The following is a 27,335-nucleotide window of genomic DNA, read 5'->3' as shown; positions in this document are numbered from 1 at the left end:
AAGTTCCGAATATTGTTTTGGAAAATCTAAAAATAAGGACTATGAAAATGGAAAACCTGCTGCTTTTGCTTTTGTATTATTGGAATCGTAATCCAATTCGGATTCTGATTTTGAAGAGTAGAGTAGACGGCATTAAGCTACGTGTGCTTTCATTGGGAGGTGAAAATAATGATGGATATTCAGGTGGAATAAATTTCAAAATCAATATTATGAATGAAAATTTACTTTAACGTATCGAATATTTATTTTATGTGATTAAATAAAAGTTTTTTTCCGATATCGCAGAATATTGAACGAAAACTGTGTCTAATGATGGTTTTATATTATAATAGTAATTATTTGTGGAACAAACAGGAAATGCATCGACAAATGGTTAAGTGAGTGTCAGAACTACATGTGTTAGGTAATCAAACAATATTAAGTAAAAATTTTCATTCAAACTTTTATATGTTTACACTGCACTTGGCCCTTCTGATCTGATGGAGAACAATTTACCTCCCAAGCACTAATATCACCACCAGACGTCGACACTGTACATTTGCCGTCGTAAATATAAACAAATCAGACTATTTAACGCACACCAACAAACCACCGCATTCGTGAAACTGAAAACATTTTTTTATTACAGAGTCAGTTTGGCACTGACTCAGTTTTAAAAACGAATTCGCTATTTGACAATTATTTTCCTCAACAACCAATCAGAAGCCGAGTTGTAAGTGGTCCGAGTTTGACAGAAAAAGTCGTCCGGAATCGGCCCCCTTTTGTCATGTCTCGTCTCAGGTTCCAACTTTCTGATGTGGGCAGAGGCTACTGTCAAAACAACGCGGATTCGTTGTTTTTCGCAGCAAAAGCTTGGGAAAAACTTCTATCTTTTTTCGCTCTTTCGCAAGTGATCTCGCGCTTCGTTCTGATTGGTTGGCGAAAAATGTTCGTGAAAAATTCGCGTAAATTTGTCTTCATTGTGAAGGGTTGGAAAACAAGCTTAAGTCGATAACGATCAAATAAAAAATAAACAAAACAAAAACAAAGATATAGTACGCACAGGTCAATCAGAAATCTTATGTGTATGATGGCGCAATGTATATCACGCATACGGTAGTTTAAAAGATTAACATACATTACCTTCCATTGTGTCTCTTTAGAAAATCACCAGAATGCCTTTACGAATATATTGTACAGCATCGTTAGAAAATTTGTTTTCGTTAGTTATATGCATTAAGAAAGTGATACCAATCAAATTATTTATTTAAATAAATTATCACGAACATTTGACTCTCTCAAAAACGAAATTCTCAACTTTGAAAGAAACCAATTCCCCGACCTTTTGTTCCAAATATATGTATATATTTTAGCGTTCAAATCATTAGTTGGTTAAAATTGACTCATATTTACAGCACTACTCGTTAAAATATACTAGCTATATTTCAGTACGGATTGCGTTTCCCATCACCATATTTGATTCGTCGCTTCGATTGAAACGGATATTGTTCTCCTACATCTTATCAAGCGATTAGTAGCAATATTTTAGCTTAACTCAACAGAAAAAAAGTTTGTTTTTGGAATGTAGTCTATCACGAACCAACGTTTCGATTGCGGCTCGGGAATGTGTTCAATTTGTTTCCAATTCTTCTCTACTTTCCATTCCAGCAGCTGATTTTGCCATTCTCAAAGACCAAGCTGAAGCGCGGTTTTGGTACAAGTTTGCCTGGTTTCACTAATTCCATACTTTCGTCTTCGAAGTACTGTTGAAAAGATGTAATTGGAGTATTTTTTTCCCCGCTGGCAGAATGCAACTGATACTTACCATGCATTGGGAAATAAATTTCAGGTAGCGCTTTTCCATCTGTGAATTGACCTCTTGGATATTCGAAATGCTATCAATGGAAACAGAAAAATGAGTGATCCGGCGATGATGTGTAGCCAAAAGTACTCACTTCTCATCGGAACAAAGCTTTTTGATAGCATTTTGGCATATGCTGGTATTGCAGTCGACGTCGAAAAGCGGAATCCCGAAGTGGACATCCAGTAGAGTCCATTCCTAAAATGAAACGGAATGCAATCTTCCACATTGTACAACAAAACAAAAGCAAGACAAAACCTCCATTCGATTCCCTTCCAGTCTTTCCCGCCCATCCGAATCCGAGTCCTCGTTCCGACTGGCCTCGGCCAGCTCAAGAACAAGCTGTTCATCCACTTCCCACTGAGTGCCATCCGCTTGCTTAGTATCCGGACATTCGTTCATGTCACGTATCCGCCGAATGTCCTCGATCAAGCTGGCATCATCACTTTCGATAGATGTTATCGAGCCGACCGTGTTTGATCGTGTCTGTGGAGATAAAGAGAGTTATACACTGATTCATCCCCATTGAAAGCATTAAGTTACCGGCTTCGGACGTGTATCGGCCCCCAATGGATTTTTGTTCTTTTCCCTGTCGGTTTTGGCTTTATCGCTCACCAGATGAACATTGACATCGTAGTTATCACAACCTACAAAACATAAAAATGGTATCACTCATCATCCACTGTTCAAAGCTCTCGTCTATACGTATAAACCAGCAACGATCGGGGCATTGGAAGACAATATGATGCAAAATTGGACTTTTCGAATGGACCGCCTCGCGGCTGGCATTTGCATAATATTATCAACAAAAATCGATGACAGACACCAGTTTATCAGTTCAAATAAAAATGTAATACAAATTTTTTTTTGTTTCAATCAAAACGGAAAAAATAAAAAAATTAACATCTCAAAAATCGCTATATACAAGCCAGAGTTCTTGTAAAATTTATTCTTTTATACCTTAAAACCCTTCTTCAAGAGTATCAGTGGAAAAGAGTCTATAGTCCCATGGTGATAAGCGAGTTCGTTCGAATCTGGAGCGGATGACTAGAGGCATGTCGAACCAGTTTGAAACGGACTAATGTGGCGTTCCGATCAGTTTCAAATTCCCCGACAGCTTCGGTATGGCAAAGCGAAGATTGGAGTGCTTGACAGGCGAATGAAAACAGATCCAGAACTTCGAGAATGCGCTCAGCGACATATTATCAATTATCTGCAAAGCGTCTACGTCCACTTGGAGACCGTAGAAGAACTGAAATCGACGAATCCTGAGAGGGTCTGATATTTACCGTTAGGAGCCGTTCGAAGCCTGAAGAAACCAGGGAAAATTAGGCTTGTCTGGGAAACTGCGGAGAAAATTCAGGATCATTTAATCGAACGGACAATATAAGCCATTAGCTGATCGTATTTATTCCATGGCATGTCGAGAGAATTTCCAACCCGGAAAGACCCTAGACCGATCGGGAATTGAACCCTTTATTGTTGTCAGTATTTAACCACGAATTTACAAGGGAATCCCCGCTTTATCAGATCCCCGACCACGTTGCTATTGTTTCCGAGTTCAAGCAGCTGAGCAAACCCAAACCTAATTCTAGCCGATACTTCAGGCCCATTACTTATCCCAAGACGTGTCAAGAAAGTTTCCAACCTGGAAAAATTCCTTCACCGATCAGGAATTGAACCCAATACACTGCGTTCCATAACCACTCCATTTTTCTGAGTTTTCAGGGATATGTAAGAAGCCGGTTGAATTGAAGTATATAGTGTAAAATACAATAACTACCTTCATTTTTAAGACTGGCTGTTTGCACTTTATTGTTGGGTTCAGGCGCGGAACATAAAAAAAAACTAGAATTCCAGTGTTTCATAACTATAGAACCTGATGCAAAAACTCTCACTCCTTTACAAAATTAACGTCAATTTCCCATGAATTACAATAAGTTATCTTTAGTTCTCAATCGGTTCAAATAACCCGTTCGGGGTGGTTTTGACCAAGGCGCGTAGAAGTATATCCTAAGGTGGGCCAACTTGCTAAAACCACTCTTCAGCCATCTTGGAAGTCTACTGTGTTTTGTTTGTAAACAAAACACAATACGCTTGTGCCCAAGCTCACTCCTGATCAGTCTGTCTCTTTCACACTTCAAGGAAATAATTCCCCTTCTGCTTTCTTCCGTACTGTTTTCATATACCGCTCCCCTATCCCACTTAGTGACGAAACGGCCTCACCTAGTACCATAGACCCGTCTTGGTTTTGACAAGGGATTGCTAAGATGGCCGCCTTTTAGTAGCCAGCATAGAAAATCATGAGCATAGAAATCATAACCTAAAATTCAAAATGAAGTGCTCCGCGCGATTCTTCAGCTGTGATTTTAATTGTAAATCGTCAAGAATACTTCCGGATGAGTAACCAAACATCGCTTGCCAAAGGAAACTATCTAACGTAATCCAATATTAACATATATGACTCCAAACATTAAACAATACGTGAGCCCGCTAAGCGCGAGCCCTGTTCTATGCTGCCTACGCTCAATTTGCATTGGATGGGATAGGGTTCAGTTTTCGCGAATTCATTCATGGTTTCCGGATTAAAAGTCAAGCTGGGCGTGAAGAAGGCATTTTCCAGCGGCGAGAGCAGTTTTCTTCGATTGAAAACAAAAGGTGTTTCGAATGTTTCGTTTTGCGGCGGTTGCTATCACTACGCTTTCAAAACATTACCGGTTCGGTTCGGATTACTGTAGCCGTTCAGCGAAAGGTGGTGCAGAAACAAATTTGTGGATTATTAATTTGAACGATGTTTTTCACAGCATTTGAGATGAAGTTTTGCTTTTGGCACCAAACAGTCAACATGCTAATGTTGAGGGTGAAGGTTTATTCGGATGTTTTATTGCTTCACTGCTTTGATAATGGTTTGCGCATTTAGTTTGTCTACATTACATCTGCACTGTATATAAATATGAAACAATGAATTACGTATTTTGAGCTTGTTTTTCTGAAGTGAAATAACTTGACCCAAATTCGAACAAATGAAAATAAACCAATATTTATATTTTTGACAACCTTTGGTGTAGTCCTACGTTCCTCCGGTTATGTCCCCGATATTACCCTTTACCCGACGCAATGTGCAGCGTATGTGGAATATATTATTTTATTAGTTTCTACCAGGTGCATTTTGAGGAAAGTTTTTTTTGTGTCCGATGGAAATAATAATAGGTTGACTAAAAAGGATGCAGTACCAACTGTTTGCATAGGCAGTGATCACGATTCGGAAGAAAATGAGAGTTATACTGCCAGTCTCTCGGCGTCTTTTTCGTTTCTTGCTCATCGCTGGTGACAAATTCATATTCAAATTTCAAATTTGGCATTCAGGTCGCTTATCAAGGCAGTAGAAGCACTGAATGTCCAATCAAATTGACCGATAGTGGTCCGTTTTCAACGGAAGTAAGATTCATGTATTATAAATCCGCCTATTCAGAGCCACAAATGATGAAATTTATAAGTAGCCACAAACCCATTTTCTACAAAACCAGTGCACAGTCCGCGCACGATATTCAGTTTCACATTCCATTCGACCATGATACAAACGACAAAATTCCAAAATAATCCTACCGAAGCAGAAACGAACCACATAGAGAAAAAGCACTAAAACAATAACAACAGCAACATCAACGCGGTCACGTCATCCCCACTGCGCATCAGCCCATCAGTGGGCAATGAAGTACAGCAGCGTAACGAAGTGAAATCATTCCTTTCCAAACAGTCAGAGCGAACACGTCCTAACGTGAAAGTGCAAGCGAGAAATACCAGAGAAATATAGAGAACTTTTAACCTACAAATTGATAGTTTATTTCTAGTAAGTGTGTGACCATTGTTGTCGGCGGGTTTTCCTCAAACCGCCCGAACAGATAGTGAAGGTGAACCAATCAGTCTCGTCCACAAAACTAAAAGGTGTGATATAATTAGCTTCACCATATCAATCTTGAGCAGCGATAACATGATCCAACCGCTATACAATCATAATTGAGTGGATTTCCAAGCTGGAACCTGCTTATACAGATTTTTGTTCAATAGCTTGCTTTCAAAGCAATTTTTGAGCTATTGAAACTAGTTTTTGGATCAATAACTAACAAACATAAAACGCGTAGACATTCTATCTTTCGAATGAAGCGGTTAACATACCATTTCTATCAACTAACAATGCTCGAAATCCTGTTTCTCTAATGTAACGCTCTCGTTCTTGAAGCTTTGAACTTACACCCCAGTATAGAAATGAAAGATGTAGTCCGACGTCAAAATCATTTTCACATAAAATTTCTTGCAAAAAAATGTTATGTAAAAAGTTTCTACATATTTCAATACTACCCCTTGGTTCACCGTGACTGGTTCGCGCTGACATAAGGGCGATTACAACAAACGCGATCTGGCTCTCAGGTTTTGACCAAGTTGTACCATGTTGTAATTATTGAAATCGGCAACACTGGACGGTCACTACCTTTCATTCAAAAACTTGTTTATTTTTCGGCTGTCTGTCAACAGCAGCAGTGTTCTTATTATTCTTTCTCTATTAAAAATTGTTCTAGAAAAAGGTTTGAATAAACGTGTTCTGTAAAAACAATCTCGCTGTGTATCTTCTCGTTTAATTGGCCGAAATATCCAAAAGGTTATGGGCCCAGAGTCGCGTGTGCGCTTCGAGGACAGAGAATTTCTACACCGATGAAGTGACTATTTTTTTCGTGGAAAAGTGAGACGATTGAGATCGTTATTTGTGTATCTTGTCAGAGTGGTGCACTGCAAATGGCGGACATGAATCTCACAATGGAAAAATTGAACGACTTCAACTATGAGGTGTGGAAATTCCGAATTGATCTGTTTGAGTGATGTGGTCCAGAATGAAAAGCCAGAGGAGCCTGATGCCGCTTGGATAAGTAAAGACGGCAAGGCTCGGGCTATTATTGGTTTATCTATCGAGGACAGTCAACTATGTCATGTAATCAATGTAACAACCGCGCGAGATATGTGGGAGCAAGGGATTGCTAAGATGGCCGCCTTTCAGTAGCCAGCATAGAAAATCATGAGCATAGAAATCATAACCTAAAATTCAAAATGAAGTGCTCCGCGCGATTCTTCGGCTGTGATTTGAATTGCAAATCGTCAAGAAAGCTTCCGGATGGGTATCCAAACATCGCTTGCCAAAAAAAAACTATCCAACGTAATCAAATATTAACATATATGACTCCAAACATTAAACAATACGTGAGCCCCCTAAACGCGAGCCCTGTTTTATGCTGCCTACGCTCAATTTGCATTGGATGGGATAGGGTTGCCAGAGCCCCGTGTGGGAGTCGCTTAAGAAGCACCATAACAGGTCAACACTAGCAACAAAAGTTCATGTGTTGCGAAAGTTGATGAGGATGCAACTTACCGAAAACAGTAATATGGCTGATCGTTTGGCGAAAATTTCTCGTTTATCCAACCGTCTAAGCAGTATGGGTGAACCGTTAAAGGAGTGTTTGCTAGTGGCCATAATTTTGTCGAGTTTGAGTGATTCCTACGACGGCTTGATAACAGCGTTGGAGAGTCGCCCGGAGGCGGAACTGACCATGGAATTCATCCAAGGAAAATTGATGGATGAGTGGCGTAAACGTGTAGAGAAAAGTGATGCGGGTGCTGGTGTGGAGAAAGTTTTAAAAACGAACGAAAAACCGAAAATGAACAAGATGAAAGTCAAAGTGTGCCTCTACTGTGGAAAAGAGGGACATTTTCGGAGAGACTGCCGGAAGCTCGTGCAAGATCGTAAAATGAAAGAAAAGGGAGAAGAAAAGAAAATTGAAAAAGTGAACTCAAATCATAAAGCGAACGTTGCGGTTACAAGTAATGAAGAAGAAGTTTGTCTGGCTGCTGGTGTTGCTGTTGGAGGTCGGTGTGAGGCGTTGTGGTACCTTGACTCTGGTGCCACGTCGCACATGACCAGTGAAAAAACGCTTCTGGATCGAGTCAATGCATCCGAGATGAATATCGGTTTAGCTGACGGGAGTAGTATTATGGCTACAGGTGTTGGATCTAGCAAGTTTTCTTCTGTGAGCAGCGATGGTAAGGTCGTGACTGTAAACCTAAAGAAGGTGTATTACGTTCCATCTTTGGCGAGTAACCTCTTGTCGGTGAGTAAAATAACTGATGAGGGCTACGGTGTTGAATTTCTGCAAAATGGATGTACGGTTAGCAAAAGTGGTAAAGTAATGCTGACTGGAAAGCGGAGCGGTAATTTGTACCATTTGAAACCGCTGGCATCACAGAAAACGTTTCTGACCGTTGGAGAACATAACGAGAATTGCATTCATACCTGGCATCGACGTCTAGGTCACCGAGATGAAGAAGCTGTGAAGAAGATCGTCAGGAACGAACTTGGTACTGGACTGAAGCTGAAAAATTGTGGAATTAAATCTGTTTGCGGAGTGTGCTGCGAAGGTAAAACGGCTCGAGCACCGTTTGCTTCGTCGAAATCTAAGTCTAGCGCCGTGGGAGATTTGATTCACACGGACTTATGTGGCCCTATGGAAGTGTCAACTCCAAGGGGCAGTCGATATTTCATGACTATGTTGGATGACCACACTCGATATTGTGTGGTATACCTGTTGAAAGAAAAGTCCGAGTGCGCGGAGAAGATTATGGAGTATACGATGATGATGAAGAACCAGTTCGGGCATGCGCCGAAAGTTATTGGATCGGATGGAGGAGGAGAGTATTCCGGGAAGCAACTTCAAAAGTTCTTGAGAGATAGCGGAATACTTCTTCAGCAAAGTGCTCCATACAGTCCCCAACAGAATGGGAAAGCCGAAAGAAAGAATCGGACCCTTGGAGAGACTATGCGTTGTCTGCTTTTGGAGTCTGGACTGGACAAAAGATTCTGGGGGGAAGCTGTTACAACCGGAAACTTTGTATTGAATATTTCACCGTCATCTGTGGTTGAAGGGACTCCATTTGAGCGCTGGTGGGGTAAGAAACCAGACTACTCCTTCATTCGTGTGTTCGGATCCAAAGCGTACGTACATATTCCAGACGAGAAACGACGTAAGCTAGACGTTGAAGCTAAGAAATTAGTGTTCGTGGGTTACGCTGAGGGACGCAAAGCTTGGCGTTTCTTGGACACTGAAACGAATCGAATCACAGTCAGCAGAGATGCTAAGTTTCTTGAAAGTTCATGTGATACGGAAGAAGCTATAGCAGACACAAGTTCTATCCGAGGAGAAATCGAAGTTACCGTTCCTGTGGTGCCACCGGATATCTCCAATGAAACTAAATATACGCAGGAAGCTGATAATGAAGCGACAGATACTGAAGATAGCTCGGAGTTTGACAGCGCATCGGAAAACGATTTCGAAGGATTCCCTGATGATGAGATACGTCGTCGGTCACGTCGTGTGACGAAGGGTGTTTCATCACGACGGTTCATTGAAGAGATTAATTTTGCTAACTGCATTGATGATGAGCCGAGGAGTTTTAAAGAAGCTGTGTCTGGAGTGGAAAAGGAAAAGTGGTATGCTGCTATGAACGAGGAGCTGAATACACATGTATTGAACGAGACGTGGGAGCTGACAGAGCTGCCAGTGGGTAGAAAACCTGTTGGCTGTAAATGGATCTATAAGATCAAACGAAGTGCGTCGGGAGTGGTTACGAAACATAAGGCGCGGCTAGTCACTCAAGGCTATTCTCAAAAATATGGCGACGACTATGACGAGGTTTTTGCACCAGTGACTAAACAAACAACGCTGCGAACTTTCTTGGCCGTTGTATCTCGTCAGAATATGACACTACGTCATTTAGATGTGAAGACAGCATATTTATATGGCCATTTACAGGAGGAAATTTACATGAGACAACCTCCTGGATTCGTTAAAAAGGGAAAGCAGAACTTGGTATGCAGACTACGCCGTAGCATCTATGGGCTGAAGCAGTCTGCCAGATGCTGGAACCAGCTTCTACATAGTGTTCTGGTGGATTTGGGATTCACACAAAGCGAGATGGATCAGTGCCTGTATACACAAATTGTAGATGGTGTTCGAATGTGTCTACTTGTCTATGTCGACGATATTCTGGTTGGTTGCAAGAATGCAAAACAACTAAACCAAATCTGTGGAGCCTTGAAGTTGAAATTTGACATAACGGGTATAGTATTTCGCTGGAAGGGTACATCGAGAAGATAGCTGCTCGTTTTGGACAACAGGACGCAAAGCCTTCGAAAAGCCCTATGGATACTGGATTCGTCGCAACAAAGGATACAAGTGCACCGTTTGCAAATAATACGGCTTATCGTAGTCTGGTGGGAGCACTCTTATATGTGTCTGTGTGTGCTCGTCCGGATATCGCCGTAAGTGTGTCAGTTCTTGGACGTAAACTGTGTTCACCAACGGAAGCCGATTGGACAGCTGCTAAGAGGGTGCTTAGGTACCTTAGGACGACGAAACAGGTCAGATTGGAATACGGAAACAGCCGCGAGGAGCTCGTCGGTTACTCAGATGCTGATTGGGCTGATGATCCGGAGACCCGGCGATCTACAACAGGTTTTGTATTTATGTATGCAGGTGGAGCTATATCGTGGGGAAGCCGATTGCAGCACTGTGTAACCCTATCGTCAATGGAGTCAGAATATGTGGCTTTGGGAGAAGCCAGCCAGGAAGCTGTCTGGTTACGCAAGGTGTTAGAGGAATTTGGAGAGATGCAAAAGGGAGCAACTTGCATCATGGAAGACAATCAGAGTTGCATACAATTCGTCCATTCGGATCGTATAACCCGTCGTTCAAAACACATCGAAACAAAACAACGTTACATTAAGGAGCTTTGTAATCAAGAAGTCGTACAGCTGAACTATTGCCCAACGGAGAACATGGTGGCAGACATTTTCACCAAACCACTTGGTGTCACGAAGATAAAGAAGTTTTGTGCCATTATGGGATTGTTTTCAACGGAAGAAAGAACCGTAAGTATTGAGGAGGAGTATTGAAATCGGCAACACTGGACGGTCACTACCTTTCATTTAAAAACTTGTTTATTTTTTCGGCTGTCTGTCAACAGCAGCAGTGTTCTTATTATTCTTTCTCTATTAAAAATTTTTCTAGAAAAAGGTTTGAATAAACGTGTTCTGTAAAAACAATCTCGCTGTGTATCTTCTCGTTTAATTGGCCGAAATAATGTAATGTAGAATGTAGAATGAATTACATATAATGTAATGTAATATGTAATTCATTCTACGCAGAGGATACTGCTCGTTCTCGTTTAAGCTCTTCAAATCATTCATACTGCTCGTATGCTGCATCCACTATTCATACGATCACTCCTCATAAGTTCTTGATAGGTTTTTGGTAAACAAGCTGATCAGTCCAGAAACTGAAGTCCCTATTCATTAAACCATACCATGGCTTTCCAGATTGTATGAATTGATGACAAATTACCCAATTATCGAGTTGTTATCGATGCAAAAACAAAAGTAAATGATTCTCAAGTACTTCGATTCGCTTCTGACGGTGCATTCATGTTGATGAGAAGCTATCTGAACCAGGTCTTTCTGAAAATATTTTCCTCAAATCATCAAACTACCTCCTGCAAAGTTATGAGTTGCAAAATTACATGACACGTCTCGTAAGTCCTTCCAGTATGAAGCGATTCTATCCGGATTGAATTTCTTTTCATCAGAGAAGATGACCTGAAATAAAGAATCCGATGGGATTGGACTTCACATAAGTTTTTGGACCCGCAGTTTTGTAGATTGGATTTTGACTGTTTGAGGTGATTTTTCTCAAAAAGGCCTGGTTTAGATAGCTCACCATCAACACGAATAAACAATCAGAAGTGCAACGAAGTACTTCAGTAATTTGTTATATTTGGGTAATTTGGCATCAATTCATAAAATCCGGAAGGTCAATGCATGGTTCAATGAATAGGGGTTTCAGATTCTGGATTGGTCAGCTTGTTTACCAAATCAAATCCCTGTCTAGAATTTATGAGAAGTGATCGTACGAATATTAGATGCAGCTTACAAGCAGTATGAGTGATTTGAAGAGCTTAAACGAGCAGAATCCTCTGCGTAGAACAAGATACACACGACAACATGACACAGTTTGATCGAAACTACCCCGGATGAGTTATTTGAACTGATTGAGAACTAAAGATGACCTATGACTTAGAAACTTATTATAATTCATGTGAAATTGACGTTAATTTTGTAAAGGAGTGAAGTTTTTTCATCTGATTCTATAGTTATGAAAAACTGGAATTTTAGTTTTTCTAATGTTTCGCGCTTAAACACAACAATAAAGTTCAAATGACTAGTCTTATAAACGACTATAGTTATTGTATGTTATCACCAAACCCGCGAAGCTATGCTTCGCTAGCAAATAAACAAACACCACCGCAATTATCACGCGAGCAGCGCGCAGAATCCCAGAACACATTTTCTGCTGACTCAGATCAGCACATATATTCTTAGCTTCAAGATAGCTTAAAGTATACAAATAAAAAAATGTAAACCAAATCGAGAAGAATTTAGTCTTAACTAGAACTCCGAACGAGACGTTTGCTTTTTTAAAAAGCCGAAACGCCTCCCATATTTGTAACATGTATTCTACACTATATACTTCAATTCAACCGACTTCTTACATATCTATGGAAACTCAGAAAAATGGAGGGGTTCTTTAGTTATGAAACGCAGTGTACCTATGTCAATATTAGCCTTGAATTTACAAAGGAATTCGCGCTTCACTGGATATATGACAACGGTCTGTTAATCGTTTTCGAGACAGCTGAACAAACCTAAGGTTAATTCCAGCCGAGACTTCAGGTTCTACATTCTACCTGGAGTATAAACGTATCAACCTCAATCTACAATGAGATCTGCCATAACACACAAAAATCTCGTTATAATTATCGGTTGAAAATATAACATTACGAGTATTCCAGTTGAGCTATCCCTAGCTTCACTCTGGTTTCCACATTAAACCCCTTGGAACGCTTTTATTTGATTCGAGAGAAATTTGTTTCTGTTCAGTCTCACGCTTCTCTATGTGTGTAAACGCGCGCGGTCTCAAACTATTGTTTAAAGTTAATTTCGAATGTACGACTAAAGTTCCGCAAACAAACAACATACCATCATCATCATAGACATATGAAAAGAAACACAAATATCCGTTATGACTTACATGCTAACATTGCTAACAATGCTAACATTGATTAACATAGATTCTATACTGAGTTACAAAAATCATACAATACCAAATCATACTTCAAAAACTTTTTACAGATACTATGGAACATTCGAAGGATTGTTGCTGTCTTTGCTTCATTTGGTAATGTATTGTAAAGTCGATATCCTTCGTAAAAAACAGGAAGTGGGTTATACCTATGGTATAACCGCAAGGGTGACGTAGGACTATCGTTGATTTAGAGATCATTTGTTTGAAGTTGAATCTAAATCCATTCTGAATGAATGAATAAATGAATATTTGGGGGACTTCGAAAACGAGAGCGTTACGTTGGAGGCACAAGGTTTTATGCATCCAATATAGGATACGAAAAACCTTGTTCTGAAGAATAATCTTCAGAAACTTTCCTGCTAAACTGCTCTTGATTGACAAATCACAAACCCAAATGTATTATATGGATATTTTATGGATAGAAAACATTAAAATAAACTCTTTCGCTTGAATGTTATTTTCAATTCCAAGGGGAACTGGCAGATTATTTTCCAGCAACGATTAGATATTTCCACATTTTCCTCGATACTGGAAGCCCACCAGTGGTTTATGCTAACTCGATAACCATCTGTTAATAGCACTTGATTGAAACATATTTGGTCACAGTGTTACATGGATAGAAAACATTCAAATAAACTCTTTCACATGAATGTATTTTTAAATTCCCAGAGGAACTGGCCGATTATTTTCCGGATCTTTCTCGATGCTGAATGGCATCCAAACGGAAAGAATTCCGTGCGTGTATGTGTGTGTGTAGCGGCTGCTTCGATGGTCACCTTCTCTTCTCCTGAAGGATCGGCTTCTCTGTGCTCCCTCACAGTTTCAAACAAACTGCTTGCGTTTCAGGGCAGATCTCGATCCTTCGCCGTCCAGCACCCTCAGCAACGATGTTGTCTTGTCGATGTCCTCACGAAAAATGAATGCGTCTCACCACCAGAATATCGCTTAAGTATGCTTTTTGTGCGTGATTGAATCGAGAGAAAGCGTGGTTTACGATGGCAATTTGGAAGACAAACTAGAGGGGAATGAACTCTCTGAGCTCGGAACTTTCGGCGACTGAGCAATAATCGATTGCGGGCGCATACAATATTGGATACGGAAATATCCTACTGATGGGGAAGAATAATCTTCAGAAGCTATCCTGTTAATTGCGATTGCTTGAAAAATCACAAAACCAAATGTATTTGGTTACAGTGTTACATGGATAGAAAACATTCAAATAAACTCTTTCACATGAATGTAATTTTAAATTCCCAGAGGAACTGGCAGATAATTTTCCGGATCTTTCTCGATGCTGAATGGCATCCAAACGGAAAGAATTTCGCGCGTGTATGTGTGTGTGTAGCGATGTCTTCCCGGGGAACCGTTTGTGGCATCACTCTCCTCCTGATGGATTCCCTTCTGGCCTAAGGTGCACAAACAGGCTCTTGGTGACACGTTCATCCGCGCTTTCATGATAAACGAAGAGCTTCACCACAACAGCGACAACATGCTCCAATCGCTGTTCAATTAGAACTGAGTGGATTTCCGAGCGGCGCTCGCTTTTATACCGATTGGTGATTTCAATAGCCTGTTTTGAAAGCAATTTTAAGACTATTGAAACAAGTTTTTGGATCAAAAAGTAACAACTATAGAACGCGTAGACATTTTATCTTTCGAATGAAGTGTCTATCATACAATTTCGTTCAGTTGTTTAGGAGCTATTAACGCTCAAAATCTCGGTCTCCGGCGTAACGCTTTCGTTTTCGATACTTTGATTTTACACCCCGGTATAGAAATGAAAGACGTAGTCCTACGTCAAAAGTGAATTTTGGGTACAGGACATTCGAAAGTTCACGGTTCAGAGGTCACTTGCTTGTCTTGTGTTATATCGGTGCATATCTCTCCCATACGTTATCGTGTTTTGTAGATAGTTCGGTGTCATACCGCTAGCCATCTTATATATGAACGTAAGCGTGCAATACTTAATACGCTGTTGCACTGACATCCATTGCAGGCATTGGAGCATAAATCTTCGTGGAGTTAGTCGATCACATCTCAATATAAGGTGCATCGCCTTGTTTTGCACAATTTACATTCTTTGCATTTGCCTCTTATTTGCAAGAAATAGCACAGATGCACAATAATTAAAGGTGGAGCATTTAGTGCTTTATAACAGTTTGGCTGAAAAGTTTATAAGGTAACACAGTAAGACAATTTTTTTTTTGACGTGGGACTACGTCTAACCGGAGTATATGGGGGTTAAATGAAAACCTAAACACAGAACATGCAGGAAAAAATGAAAGATTCCGAATGCTTATAACTCGAACATTTCTTACTGGATCGAAAAGATGTTTGCATCAATTGATAGGGAATATTTCTACGCTTCTATCGCTATTGATAAAATGTTATTTTTCATTAGCTAAACAAATGAATAATTGTAAAATGTTAAGCGTTATCTAAACACCCTAACTGCCTCATTTTGATTGGCCCGATCTACGGTTTCCCTAACACAGCCATCAAAACCAAGCAGCCTTGGGGAAATCGGCATTGCAAATACATGAAAGTATGGGGACTTTTTTTCTCACCGAAATGAGTTCCCTAACACAGACTTCAAACCCAAGCAGCTTTGGAGAGATCGGCATTGCAAATACATGAAAGTCGGGGGTGTTTTTGTTCCGACTGAAATGTGTTTCCCTAACACAGACTTCAAATCCATGGAGCGTGGCGTAATTGGCATTCCAAATACATGTAAGTCGGGGGCATTATTGTTCCGACTGAAATGTGTTTCCCTAACACAGACTTCAAACCAAGATATCTGGGGAAATGGGCTCAGCAAATGAATGCAAACTGCGAGTATTTTTGTACTCACTTGCCTTTGTGCAAACTAGAATATGTTTCCTTGAAACGGTCTTCCGGGGGTACTTCTGCACTCGTATGTTTTTTTTGCACTCCGAAAAGTGTATTCCTAACACGGATTACAAAACAGGTACGAACACAACGTTTTGGCTCGGTTATTCAAGATTACATTGAAGGATATGCCTTCTTAACCGTTTGCTACGATAACGCCTACTGATTAAACAATTTGCGTTCAATGTACATGTCAAAATCGAAAATCGAAAATCTGAGTTCCTGAAGTTCATCAAATCAAGCAAATTCGCGGTTCAAGAAATACTTGGTGCAAAATTGAGAGGTGCAAACTTCAGAAGGAAACGTAAAATAAAATAATCGTTTGATAATTCATCCGTTCCCATAATTTGTCCTAGGCATCATACCAAACGTAAAAGGACTGTCATTAAATTTACTTGTAACAAAGAACATAATCTATCACAATGCATGAATTGACCTTATATGGAATTATACAATATTTTTACTCACAAAGCAAATATATTGAATTCAATCAAATTCAGGAATTGTTCATTCAATCAAAAATCTAATCAATACAAACGAATGATTGCTACGCTAAGGTAGTCCCACGTAAACATTGCGGTTATATCATAGATATAACCCATCCATTTTTTTTTGCAAAATTCAATTTTATTATTCGACTATGCCTTCGAGGGCGATGCAGCGATTATAGCGATCTTGCAACTTTTCGATACCATTTTTGTAGTACATAGTTGTACTTTAGGGTTTTCCTCAAAATAGGCCTCAGTTTCGGTAATCAACTCATCATCGGTCTTAAATTTCTTGCCAGCGAGCATTCTCTTTAGATCTGCTGTGGGCCAGATCTGGAGAATACAGTGGATGCGGAAGCAATTCGAAACCCAATTCATACAATTTTGCCATCGTTTTCATTGATTTGTGATATTTCCATTTTTGACGTTGAATTACGTCTTTCGGGAACATATTGGGGTACAAATTGAAAATCGTAAACGAGCACATCGTGAAAATTGTCCAATTTCAAACGCTTATTGCTCAGTCATTTCATGATGGATTGATGAAATTTTTGCTTCAATCGATTTCGGCACTCCATAACAATTTTTTGTATTGAAGAAAATAATGTCATGTAACTAACTATTGAACAATTGAAAAATTTCAACCCCTATCCTAACGGAAATATCCACTTCTGATTGGTCGAAATTTACGACACACGCGGCGGGTCCCTAACAGAGACATCTAAACCAAGCTGCCTGGGAGAAATCGGCATTGTAAATACATGAAACTAGGAGGAACTTCTGTTCCTACCGAAATGTATTCCCTAACAGAGATATCAAAACTAAGCTGCCTGGGGAAAATCGACATTGCAAATATATTAAAGTCGGGGACATTTCTATATTGCAAGTAAGGTGAGTGATACGATTAATTCTTGGATAAAATTTAAATTTGGTACTTAAATGTTGGTTGCTTCGTGAAATTTCATATCAATGATCGATCGTGTATTGTGAAAAATTTAGCACAAGTGTAAGTGTAAAATTGTATATGGTAGCAGTTGTATTAAAAATAACTTGATATATGAAACGATTTATTTCAATTTTCATAAAAGAGCACACCAAGGTGCGTTCCCGCTCTAGAACAGGTCGTTTGGTTTAAGCTGTCTGTTTCGTTGTGTTCATTTTCACCCAAGGAAAGCTTGTACGGCGAGGAAAATTTGGAAAAGTTAAGAAATATTAGAAAAAGTGATTTCCCATATACTCTACATATAGTTTTAGGTGTTGTTAGTCCAATTAAAATTCGCATTGGGTTGAATAAACACTCAGAAAGTAAAAATTATAAAAAAATACCTTTTCCATTTCAAATATGTTTTCTCTATATTAAAATAACATGTTTTTACTGACGAGAAAAATTGATAATTGTGTTCGGTATTGGTAATTATCTTATATAACACTGGTGAGTTTTTTTTCTCTTTATTTCATCCATACATAACACAGGAGGCATCTCGTCTAGGATCACAGAGGGTGGTTTTCATCATATCTCGTTCCACTTCGGTATCTTTTATCTGTTACGCACCATCAAACGACTGTTTACCATCCTTCTGTCATCATCACTCGGTAAACACTGGTGGAGTGAACAAACAATACCCAACAACCAAACAAAACGTTTTTCAGGAGGCCACCAAATCATTACCAAAGAGTTTAACGATGTTATTCTTCAAACATATCCAAAATCAACAGATAGCCTAACGGAATCCTACGCTATGCGGTCAACTATGCGGTCGTGTCTCGGACACAACCCTCCTGTGACTGTTTTCACAATAACAAAATTTGCTTCACTCAATGCTGTAACTCGAGAACCAATCGACCGATTGCTGTCAAATTTTGACACGTATCCATTGAAAGATGGTGCTTTGTGATGGTCAAGTAGATTTTTGCAAGAGGCGCCATCTAGACGTCGACCTTATGAACTTTTTCAGCCGAACTGTCAAGTAGTATCGAATGCCGTGAGTAAATTATGTTCTATGTCCTTGTGCATATGTGACGTCTAAAAGCTATGTAAATTGAGTAAATGAATGAGCACAGATAAGGGAACAAAAGAATAGAAATCTAGGTTAAAAGTTTCTTTCACTTCCCTCCCCAAGGAAGACGTAACCAGAGATTTTTCGCCTCAGAAAATCTCAGCGACGCCAGCTGGGATTGAACCCAGGCCGATCGGATTGTGAGGCTGTTAAGCTAATCACACAACCACTGGCGCCGTCATCAAACTTATGATGAGCAGTAAAAAAACTGGAGCCTTGGAAGTCTGCTTTGACATATCTCTCGTTATTCATAGAGGCAATGCAGTTTTGTCAGTATCTAGGTGTAGAATTTTCGTGCACGCGATTTTGCCATCTTATTCTGCGGTTCATTGCGATTCGATGCCGAACCGAACTGTTCGGATTTCTCTTAAAAGCTTGAGTTACGCGCTTGTGATCCTTTACATTATACGGAAATCCATTTGGGCCACGTGGTCAAGCATTCGTTGTACCGATTTAAAACACGACTTATTGTAGATTGTAGTTTATTTTTACGCGGTATTTTTTTCCGGTTTTGTTTTTCACGCGGATTTTCCAATTAACTTGTTTTTCTTCTGAGGATTTTCCAATTAGGGCGGATTTTCGAATTTTTTACGCGGTTTTTTACGAGACACGTATCCCCCGCGTAAAAAAACCTGTGTGTACTTTTTTATCGAAAGCGCCACATTACTTTTAGGATGATTCAGGAGTTTTACCATCGCCAACTTCTGCATGATGAAAATCTCGAAACCGCGTTAGTTTACAACCGCGAAAAAAAATAGATCGAGCAAAACTGTTTACAAACAAAAAAGCTATCAAAACGTTGCATATGCGACCACAGAGAGCGCCGCTACCAACGGATCTAAGCTTGAAATGGCCACTCAGGATGACCAACATGCGCTGAATAACTTTAATTATAAGTATTATAAGTTAATAATATTTTGCATATCTTTTTTAACTCACCATAATCCGGCACACCGGTCCGAACGAACGTCACGTAACCGAAGCTGCGTTCCAAATCCAGCACCCTTGCCAGTTTTCGAATGGCCGAATGGCGTCCCCACGCCAAGCTGCGCTCGTTGGCACCGAACGGAAACACCTCGTAATGCATTTCCGCGGGCTCCTTAATTCCGTATCCCTGCATAAGTACGCACCCGTTCCTGAGATGTTCATTCAACGTGACAAACTTCTCCGAATTCAGCACGAATGACTCCGTGTGGACGATTGTGATCAGCAGTTTCCCGTAGCCGAGAAACAACCGAGGCAGATGGGTTAGGACGGTTCCCTTGGTGACTAGCAGGCTCGGGGGACCATATCCGCTCATGTGGTAGTAAAACAATTTGGACCAGATGTGAGAATTGGTTGAAGTTCGGTAAAATTGACCAAAAAACGGAATGGTGTACGGAGCCGACAGAACGCCGGAAAGTGGCGCGGCTGCTATGAGGAATTTGTATTTCTTTTCCAGGAGACGGTTTCTGATCTTCACATCGAGCGCCTCCAAACTTTCGAGTCGGAGAAGATCCAGCTCCGTGTTGAGGATATTTTTCAGAGCGACAATCGTCGATCGTAAAATTATGGCATGGTGGAAATAGCGACTAACTTCTCCCTCCCCATCTGCATCCAGGATGGATACTTTCTCCAGCTCGAGAAGGAACTCGTTCATTCCTTCATCGCACAGCTTGCCAACTTCGAAAAGTGTCACGGCATGCGTCTTCAACCCGGGAGAAAGATTCCCCATCATAAGAAATGCAGTAAGCGTCGAATCAAAAACGAATCCGACCCTCTTCGCGTCCGGAGACCGTATGTCTTCCGATTTAACGTCCGAAAGGGTGCTGAAATCTGTCAGAACGTCATCTCCCGGACTGGGGCTGTCCAAAGAACCTATCGTTAGATCTCCTTCTCGCTCACTCTGTTCGCTCTCACCCGAAACAGGGCTAAGTAACATTGAATGGTAATTAAGTATGGTACTTCCGGATTGTTGCATCTGCTGATCACGTTTGGCGTTTTCCCAGGACTCATGAGGTTCGTTATTGCTCGTAAAGTTTGTCTGCTTGCGTCTCGCAAAGCCCAGCCGACAGAACAGCGAAGTAGCTTGCTTCACAGTGTCCAGAGGAACTTGCAAAATTTGAGAAAGCTGTCAAAGATGGAAAAAAAAACTTCTGTTAATCCAGCGATACTGAACCTTTTTCTCATAGGGGCCACGAACACGTGTTGGCCATGGTGTCGCGGGCTGGTCGCAAAAAAAAACAAATAAAGGATGGTGATGACCAAGATACGACCGCATTGTTAACATAGAACTACGAATTTATTGCCGACGAAAACAAACAATAAAAAAATTTAATAATTAAACTCTTCGATACAAATACTGCATAGCAATGACATTGGTCGATAAATGAGTTCGTCTACTGAGTGAGGAACGCGAACGTTTCGCGAAAAAAATTGAGTAGATTGACAAATTAATTCTAAGTGTTAACATGTACTGTTGATTGCTCGCTGTCCAGAGCACTGATACTGAAATACTAAAAATCTTGAATATCTTAGTAGTATTTCCGTATCTCTTAGTGAAATTACATCTCCAACGCAGAACGAAACATCTCAGAAGAGACAGATCGGCAAAAGAAAATCCGAATCGAAGCGAAAGCAATAGCATCGGAACAAAGTCCCTCGTTTTTACCCCGGAAAAATAAATTTAAATCACGAAATTGGTAAAAGAAAAGAAAGAATTGGTATTTTTCAAAGCTAGAGACTTCATAATTCAAAACAACACGATTACACCAAAAAATCCAAACACACTCTTAAATTCACAGATGCTCCCTTCAGCCAAAAATAAATCTATATAAATAAAAATGTAAGGCAAAATCTGTTGGTAAGCGGAAAACCCGAAGAAGGGATGTTCCGATTTTAGCCTGCTGTATTTTGTTGTATTCGTCTCTTTCCCTAGATCAATATAGTGGAGAGAAAAACCGGAAAATTTTCAGAAAACTCTGAAGGAAGGTCGGAAAATTCGGAAAATTGAATTCCCACATGTTCGAAAATTACATCATAACAAGCGTTGTTAGTTCATTCGATGTTTGCGCCATCGAAATTGATCTTTGTTTGTAAGTGGAAATGGATTTTCAGGCGAAATAACGCATTTCCATATCTTATATTCTATATAAATAAAAATGTAAGGCAAAATCTGTTGGTAAGCGGAAAACCCGAAGAAGGGATGGTCCGATTTTAGCCTCCTGTATTTTGTTGCATTCGTCTCTTTCCGTAGATCAATATAGTGGAGAGAAAAATCTGAAAATTTTTGGAAAACTCAGAAGGAAGGTCGGACAATTCGGAAAATTGCTTACGCAGCAGTTTTAATTTATTGAAACATGTTTTTGAGTCAATAAATAACCAGCATTACTGATAAATCATTTATCTTTCCAATAAAATGATTAACATACCACTTTGTTCAACCGACAAAATGGTATCAACGCACAAAGCTTTGCACCCCTTTGCACGTAACGTTGCTGATAATGATGTTTGCTCCGCTGCAAATGACGATTTTTTTCATAAATATTAGTTTTGTACTTTTTGATTTGGCTCAAATTCTGCAGACGCATTCTGCATTATCAAAAAGGACAATTTGTATCATCGGTTTGCGGTATCATCGGTTTGTTGAAAATTTTCAAAAAAAAAATATGACTCAGAAACGGTTGTCCAATTGATTTGGTGTCTTCCGCAATGTTTTAGGTTAGGAAATGTTTTATTTTTTCCAAAATAACACCTAAAACTAGAGATGAAACGAATATCCGGTAAATCATAACAGAACATCCCATTAACATAATTTATTCATTACTTTGATATGATATGCCAGAACATTTTTTTTCAATATAAAATTAATATTAATTCATAGCATTGATTTATTAACAGGATTGCTTTTATTACTTATTAATGACAGTACCCAAAATTGACCAGCAGTAAATTATGATGAATAAATAATTAATTTTCAGCAGTGACAACCGATTACGCTTTGCTTCCTACACCAGGTCAAGTCAGCTGAAAGATAAATTCTAGCAAACTTTGCCAATTGGAGGTACTGCTTGGAGTTTAATGCCCACCAAATGAAAGGTTCGTGATTGCGGTTATATACAGTTTGAATTTTTTTTATATTTCGAGTATGACTTATTTCAAGGAAAAATGTACATTTGAACGTTAAGGTGATATTCAATCGGCTTTTAAAAGTATAGTGGCGTGATTTTTCAAGATGTTGATTGAATTATCACCAGGATTTGTTTATAACGATATCACAGTGGAATTACGAAAGATAGAAGTTGGGTGTCAAAAAGCAAATTGCAGTGTGGTTAGAGAGTTTCCATTTGGTTTTATACAAACAATAAAGTATGTTAGGAATTTGTGGGATAAAATTAATAGTAACATTTTTCAAACCACTATCTTTTAAGTTTTTCACTTCCATGATGCTATTTAAATCACTAATTTAGATTTTTAACCACTATATCCTGTACTAAAATTTCTCATCTTTCAAATTGAAGCAACAGAATCGTCCTAGGGAGCGTACTCTATGAAGTAGAGCCAGTTTAACAAATGAAACACAAATTTCTGCATTACTTGAGAATCAATCAAGCAAATGAAACCAAATTAGGCATATGGAGGTTTTAGGGTGCGATAAATGTTTCTATGTTGGTTAGACACTCCACCTCCCTCTCTAAAGGGGGGCTGTCATACAAATGAAACACAAATAACTCGAAAACTAATCAAGCAAATGGAGCCAAATTTGGCATGTGAAGATTTTAGGGGACACGAAACGTTTCTATGGTGAATAGACCTCCCCCTCTCTAAGGGGAGAAGAGGGGAAGGGTCTGTCTTTATTCTATCATATTTTCTGTATCAAACATTTATTCCATGTAACGGAGAAACATGTTATTAGCAAGTGGTTGAAAAATCTTGAACGAGAATTGTGTCTGAAAATAACCTGATATTATAATGATGAGTTTTGGTAGAAGTACTAGGATTTTTTTAGTAAAAGATAAATTCAACGGGGTCGATTAGAAGATCAATTAATGATCAGTTCTGCGATTGGACTCATGCGCTTGGTAAGAAAACGTGAATGTTTGAAGGTGTTGATAACAAAAAATAAATTTTGGGCGGGACGAAGTTTGCCGGGTCAGCTAGTAATATCATAAAAATCGGTCGAGCCGTTTTGGAGGAGTTAAACCACGAACATCATGACACGAAATTTTAATATAGGGGAAAAGCGGTTAAAATTAACACCCTAAGGAATATGCCCGTTTAAAATACCAGCGCTGATATGCATTGCCAATTCGCCAATCATTCTGCAGCAAAATGCTTCGAGCGTGAAAGTGAATCCATCTGCAAATTGTGCCAGCATAAACAAATGCTCAAGTCCGAAAAGTTCGAAATTACGAAAGCTGGATCGATGTTGAGCCGAATTTGGCATGTGATTTATTCTGCTATAAATTTGACACTTGTGTTTACCATGTACTCACGTAGAATAGTTAGTTCGGTAGAAAATGAGTATCGAATTGGTACTAGGTACTATAAGATTTGTGATATAAGTACTAACTATTTCTTTCAGTGTATTGATGATTATAGATCCGTGATGCATTGGAGTACCCCTCACCAATGTTGTTGTTCATATTAGATTTGACGTTTAACTGATTTTTAATTGAACTATAGCCCAGTTAAGAAGCAGGCCAGTTAAAGAACGCCCAGTTAACGAACGGGTGCCGTACATCATCTTGTAAAATGGTAGGGAAATTGTTGAAAATATTCCTAAAAATTTATCGTATTGCAGAACCTTGCACAAAGGATGTTTACAAAATGTCCAATTCTAGGATTAAATTATTATTCCTGTCTCATTACAGGTTTGTCCAATTGGAGGCACATCACCGTACCACTTAACTAACTAATGCCGTGGTTTTCAACCTTTTTTACTCAATTCCTCCCTTTACGGAATTTAATCCCAGTGCTTCACCACTATCAGTATTTTGTAAAAAAAAAATCTGTAGCATATCAGTAAAGTAATGTAGGAATACAAACGGTTTTCAAGTTATATTCGCAACAAATTTGATCTATCTGATTACAAAAAAAGTATATAAGGTTTGCCAAGTCAATATGGCACAGCGCCAGAACGGCTTCCGCCAAAATCGTAATTCTTGAGAACGTTGTCGATATCCACTCTGTTACGGTATTTTGTTCCCATCAGCAGCATTGTAGTAAATCCAGATTCACATAAATCCTGCGCAAAAGACAACAACACTCGTAACGCTTATCAGGATGAGAATCGATCATTTGTAGATCGATTATTTTGTTCTGAAATTGATCCGAAACTCTCGTTACTGGCAGTCGGTGAAATGTCTACCATGTCCAAAATTGTTCTTTTTTTTTTTTTTTATCTTCGCTTATTTTTCGTCGGCCTATTTCCGCCACTTTAGTGCCAATCACCGACATCAGGGAGGCGACTCCACCTGTTCCTACCTATCAGACTCAACAACTCATGAGCCGGGCCAACTTCTTTTACTTCCGCTCCGAAGGAAGACGTAACCAGAGATTTTTCGCCTCAGAAAATCCCAACGACGCCAGCTGGGATTGAACCCAGGCCGATCGGATTGTGAGGCTGTTACGCTAACCATACAACCACTGGCGCCGTCAAAAAAATTGTTCTTTGATATAAGGAAAATATGTTTCAAGTTCAACTTGTTGTATAAAGTCTTGACAAATGCTGTACAATTTCCTTTTATATGGTCTTCTGTACTGTCACGTCGTCTGTTCCATCAATTGAACATTACATTTCCGATTTGGAAATGTTTGCCGAGCATCACAAATTTTAGCGTATCCAATAAAGTTTTTGTGGCAATTTTGCTAATCATTGTCATCTTCAAAGCGAAGTAAATATGCAATATTGCCTTGGACAATTCCCCCCTTTTAATGACCAAATTAACCATTACGGGGGAATTCCCCACCGGTTCAAACTCCATTATTCTTATCTCTAATTTTTTTGATAATTTCTTAAGTATTCGTAATTGTCACACATATATATCACCAGAGCCTGCCGGACCGCATGTTGAGTATATCTTTGTTAATCCCATATCCCTTCCAACAAACGATGAAACTCACCTCGGCCATAGTTGACTGCTCATCCGCGGTAACAAACACATTGTACAGCAAACTTTCGAAATGATCTCCGCTGACACGGTTCATCACGAAATTCTGTAACGGTGGAATGGTTATTTTATCCTCCCCGCTGATTGGCACATCGAGATAGATCAGTCCACGTCGATACAAACTGTGAACCACCTCGTAATCCAACGACCCGGCCGTTTGCGCTCCATAATCTATCAGCCGATCAATTACTGCGATTTCCTCGGCCCCCAGCAGTTGCACATCGCTGTCTAAAACGAAGCCAACCTCCACCTTCCACCAGGGCTCAATGGCGATGCGCCGGGGGAACTTTGGCAACAGAAAGTATGGATTGCGTTTGAAGAATAGCTTCGGTGAGCTTGTCTTTTGCTCGCTCGATATCGTCAGGTACTCATTACGGCCAATACCGACCACTCGTAAACAGTCCGCTGCGGTAAAATTGGGCAACGAGTCGTAGTTTTTGTCGTTCTTGAGCAAAAACGCAAGCATATCTGAAAGCACCATCAATATGTCATAATGCGCCTTATCAGACTGTGATAACACAGTCTGACATGAAGATGGGATTTAAGATCACTCACCTGCGTAATAATTGAAAGGGGTCAGCCGAAGACCCTTCGTCACTATGTCCGCTAGATGGTACGGAAACAGGTGCAACGCCCGAATATTTTCCTCAATCAGTTTCTCATAGTATAACTTTTCAGGGCCGAAGGTAGTGTGTACTGCAGCAAGGTCGATATTAATTAATCATCTAAATTTGTTCATCTGAAACGCTCAATGTCACGTACCTAAATTGCCCCGATAACGCAGTTGGTTTTTGAGGCTATACTCCAAAACAAGTTTCTCATAAGACCTCTCATTATCCTGCAAAGACTGTAAGAAAAAGTGAACGCTGTGCATTAGTATCGGTATTCCCGCTCCAGCAAGAACAATCATACATTTCTCAGCTCCGGTGACAAACCCTTCCAGCTGATTTTGCTACGAATGCTTTCTTCCACGTTGAACATAAAATTTCTGGAGCTCATAACGAAAGATACATCGCCCTTCAGCTAGTCACTATTCGCCAAATTTGTTTGCCACGCTAGTGAATGGATGAGACACAGTTGTTGCACTACTACTACTAATCGCTCGGACTTCTTCAGTATGCAAAACAGCGAAATGTTATTGTTTTCATCGCGACATGAGCATTCTCGGAACTCGTGCCACAGCGAACCACTTCCAGCGAAACGATCAATGAAAACAACACTGTTGGAATGTCTGATTAGAGTAGCTCTTTACTGCGTCTGGTGAGCGCGATGAATGAAAGTGAGAGTACGGATGAAGTTCCGTATGCTACTACAAAGAAGTGCTGCCAATATGTGGTTAGAATCGCGATCCAATTCAAAGTTAATTTAAAGAAAATCAAATTATTCGAAAGCATAACTTAATATTCTACTAAAAAAATATTCTAAATAATGGATCAAATTCCCAAACTAGGCCAATTGGAAATGAGCAGTCTCGGCTTAAATCTGATGTGCTCTAATAGGAAAAAAACAGCACGGAAAACATAAACTGAAGACATCTTATAAGACTGTACGACTATTCCCATTACACGCGTTCTATTTAGAAAAGGAAAGGGGTACGAAAATGTCCGTGATTATTCATTAAGAGGAAGTAATGGGAATGAGAATGGCCACGTAGTCGCGATAAACAAATA

At 39.7% G+C, this 27,335-nt stretch overlaps 1 protein-coding gene across 1 annotated transcript; it reads right to left on the bottom strand.

Moving 5' to 3' along the window:
• Positions 1-1,227: 1,227 nt before the first annotated feature.
• Positions 1,228-26,942, bottom strand: LOC129768354 (protein FAM91A1). Its single transcript, XM_055769949.1, has 10 exons — positions 26,578-26,942; positions 26,428-26,512; positions 26,221-26,361; positions 25,619-26,133; positions 19,454-20,624; positions 2,384-2,487; positions 2,099-2,326; positions 1,935-2,038; positions 1,805-1,874; positions 1,228-1,742 (listed from the first exon to the last, which is right to left on the bottom strand). The coding sequence occupies exons 1-10, from the start codon at positions 26,662-26,664 to the stop codon at positions 1,632-1,634; spliced, it is 2,616 nt and encodes an 871-aa protein (XP_055625924.1). The 5' UTR covers positions 26,665-26,942; the 3' UTR covers positions 1,228-1,631.
• Positions 26,943-27,335: the final 393 nt, after the last annotated feature.

This window comes from Toxorhynchites rutilus, chromosome 2, assembly GCF_029784135.1.
Source record: "Toxorhynchites rutilus septentrionalis strain SRP chromosome 2, ASM2978413v1, whole genome shotgun sequence".
Taxonomy (NCBI): domain Eukaryota; kingdom Metazoa; phylum Arthropoda; class Insecta; order Diptera; family Culicidae; genus Toxorhynchites; species Toxorhynchites rutilus.
Note: the sequence above shows the minus strand (reverse complement) of the source record. Positions and strands in the feature narration are given on the sequence as shown.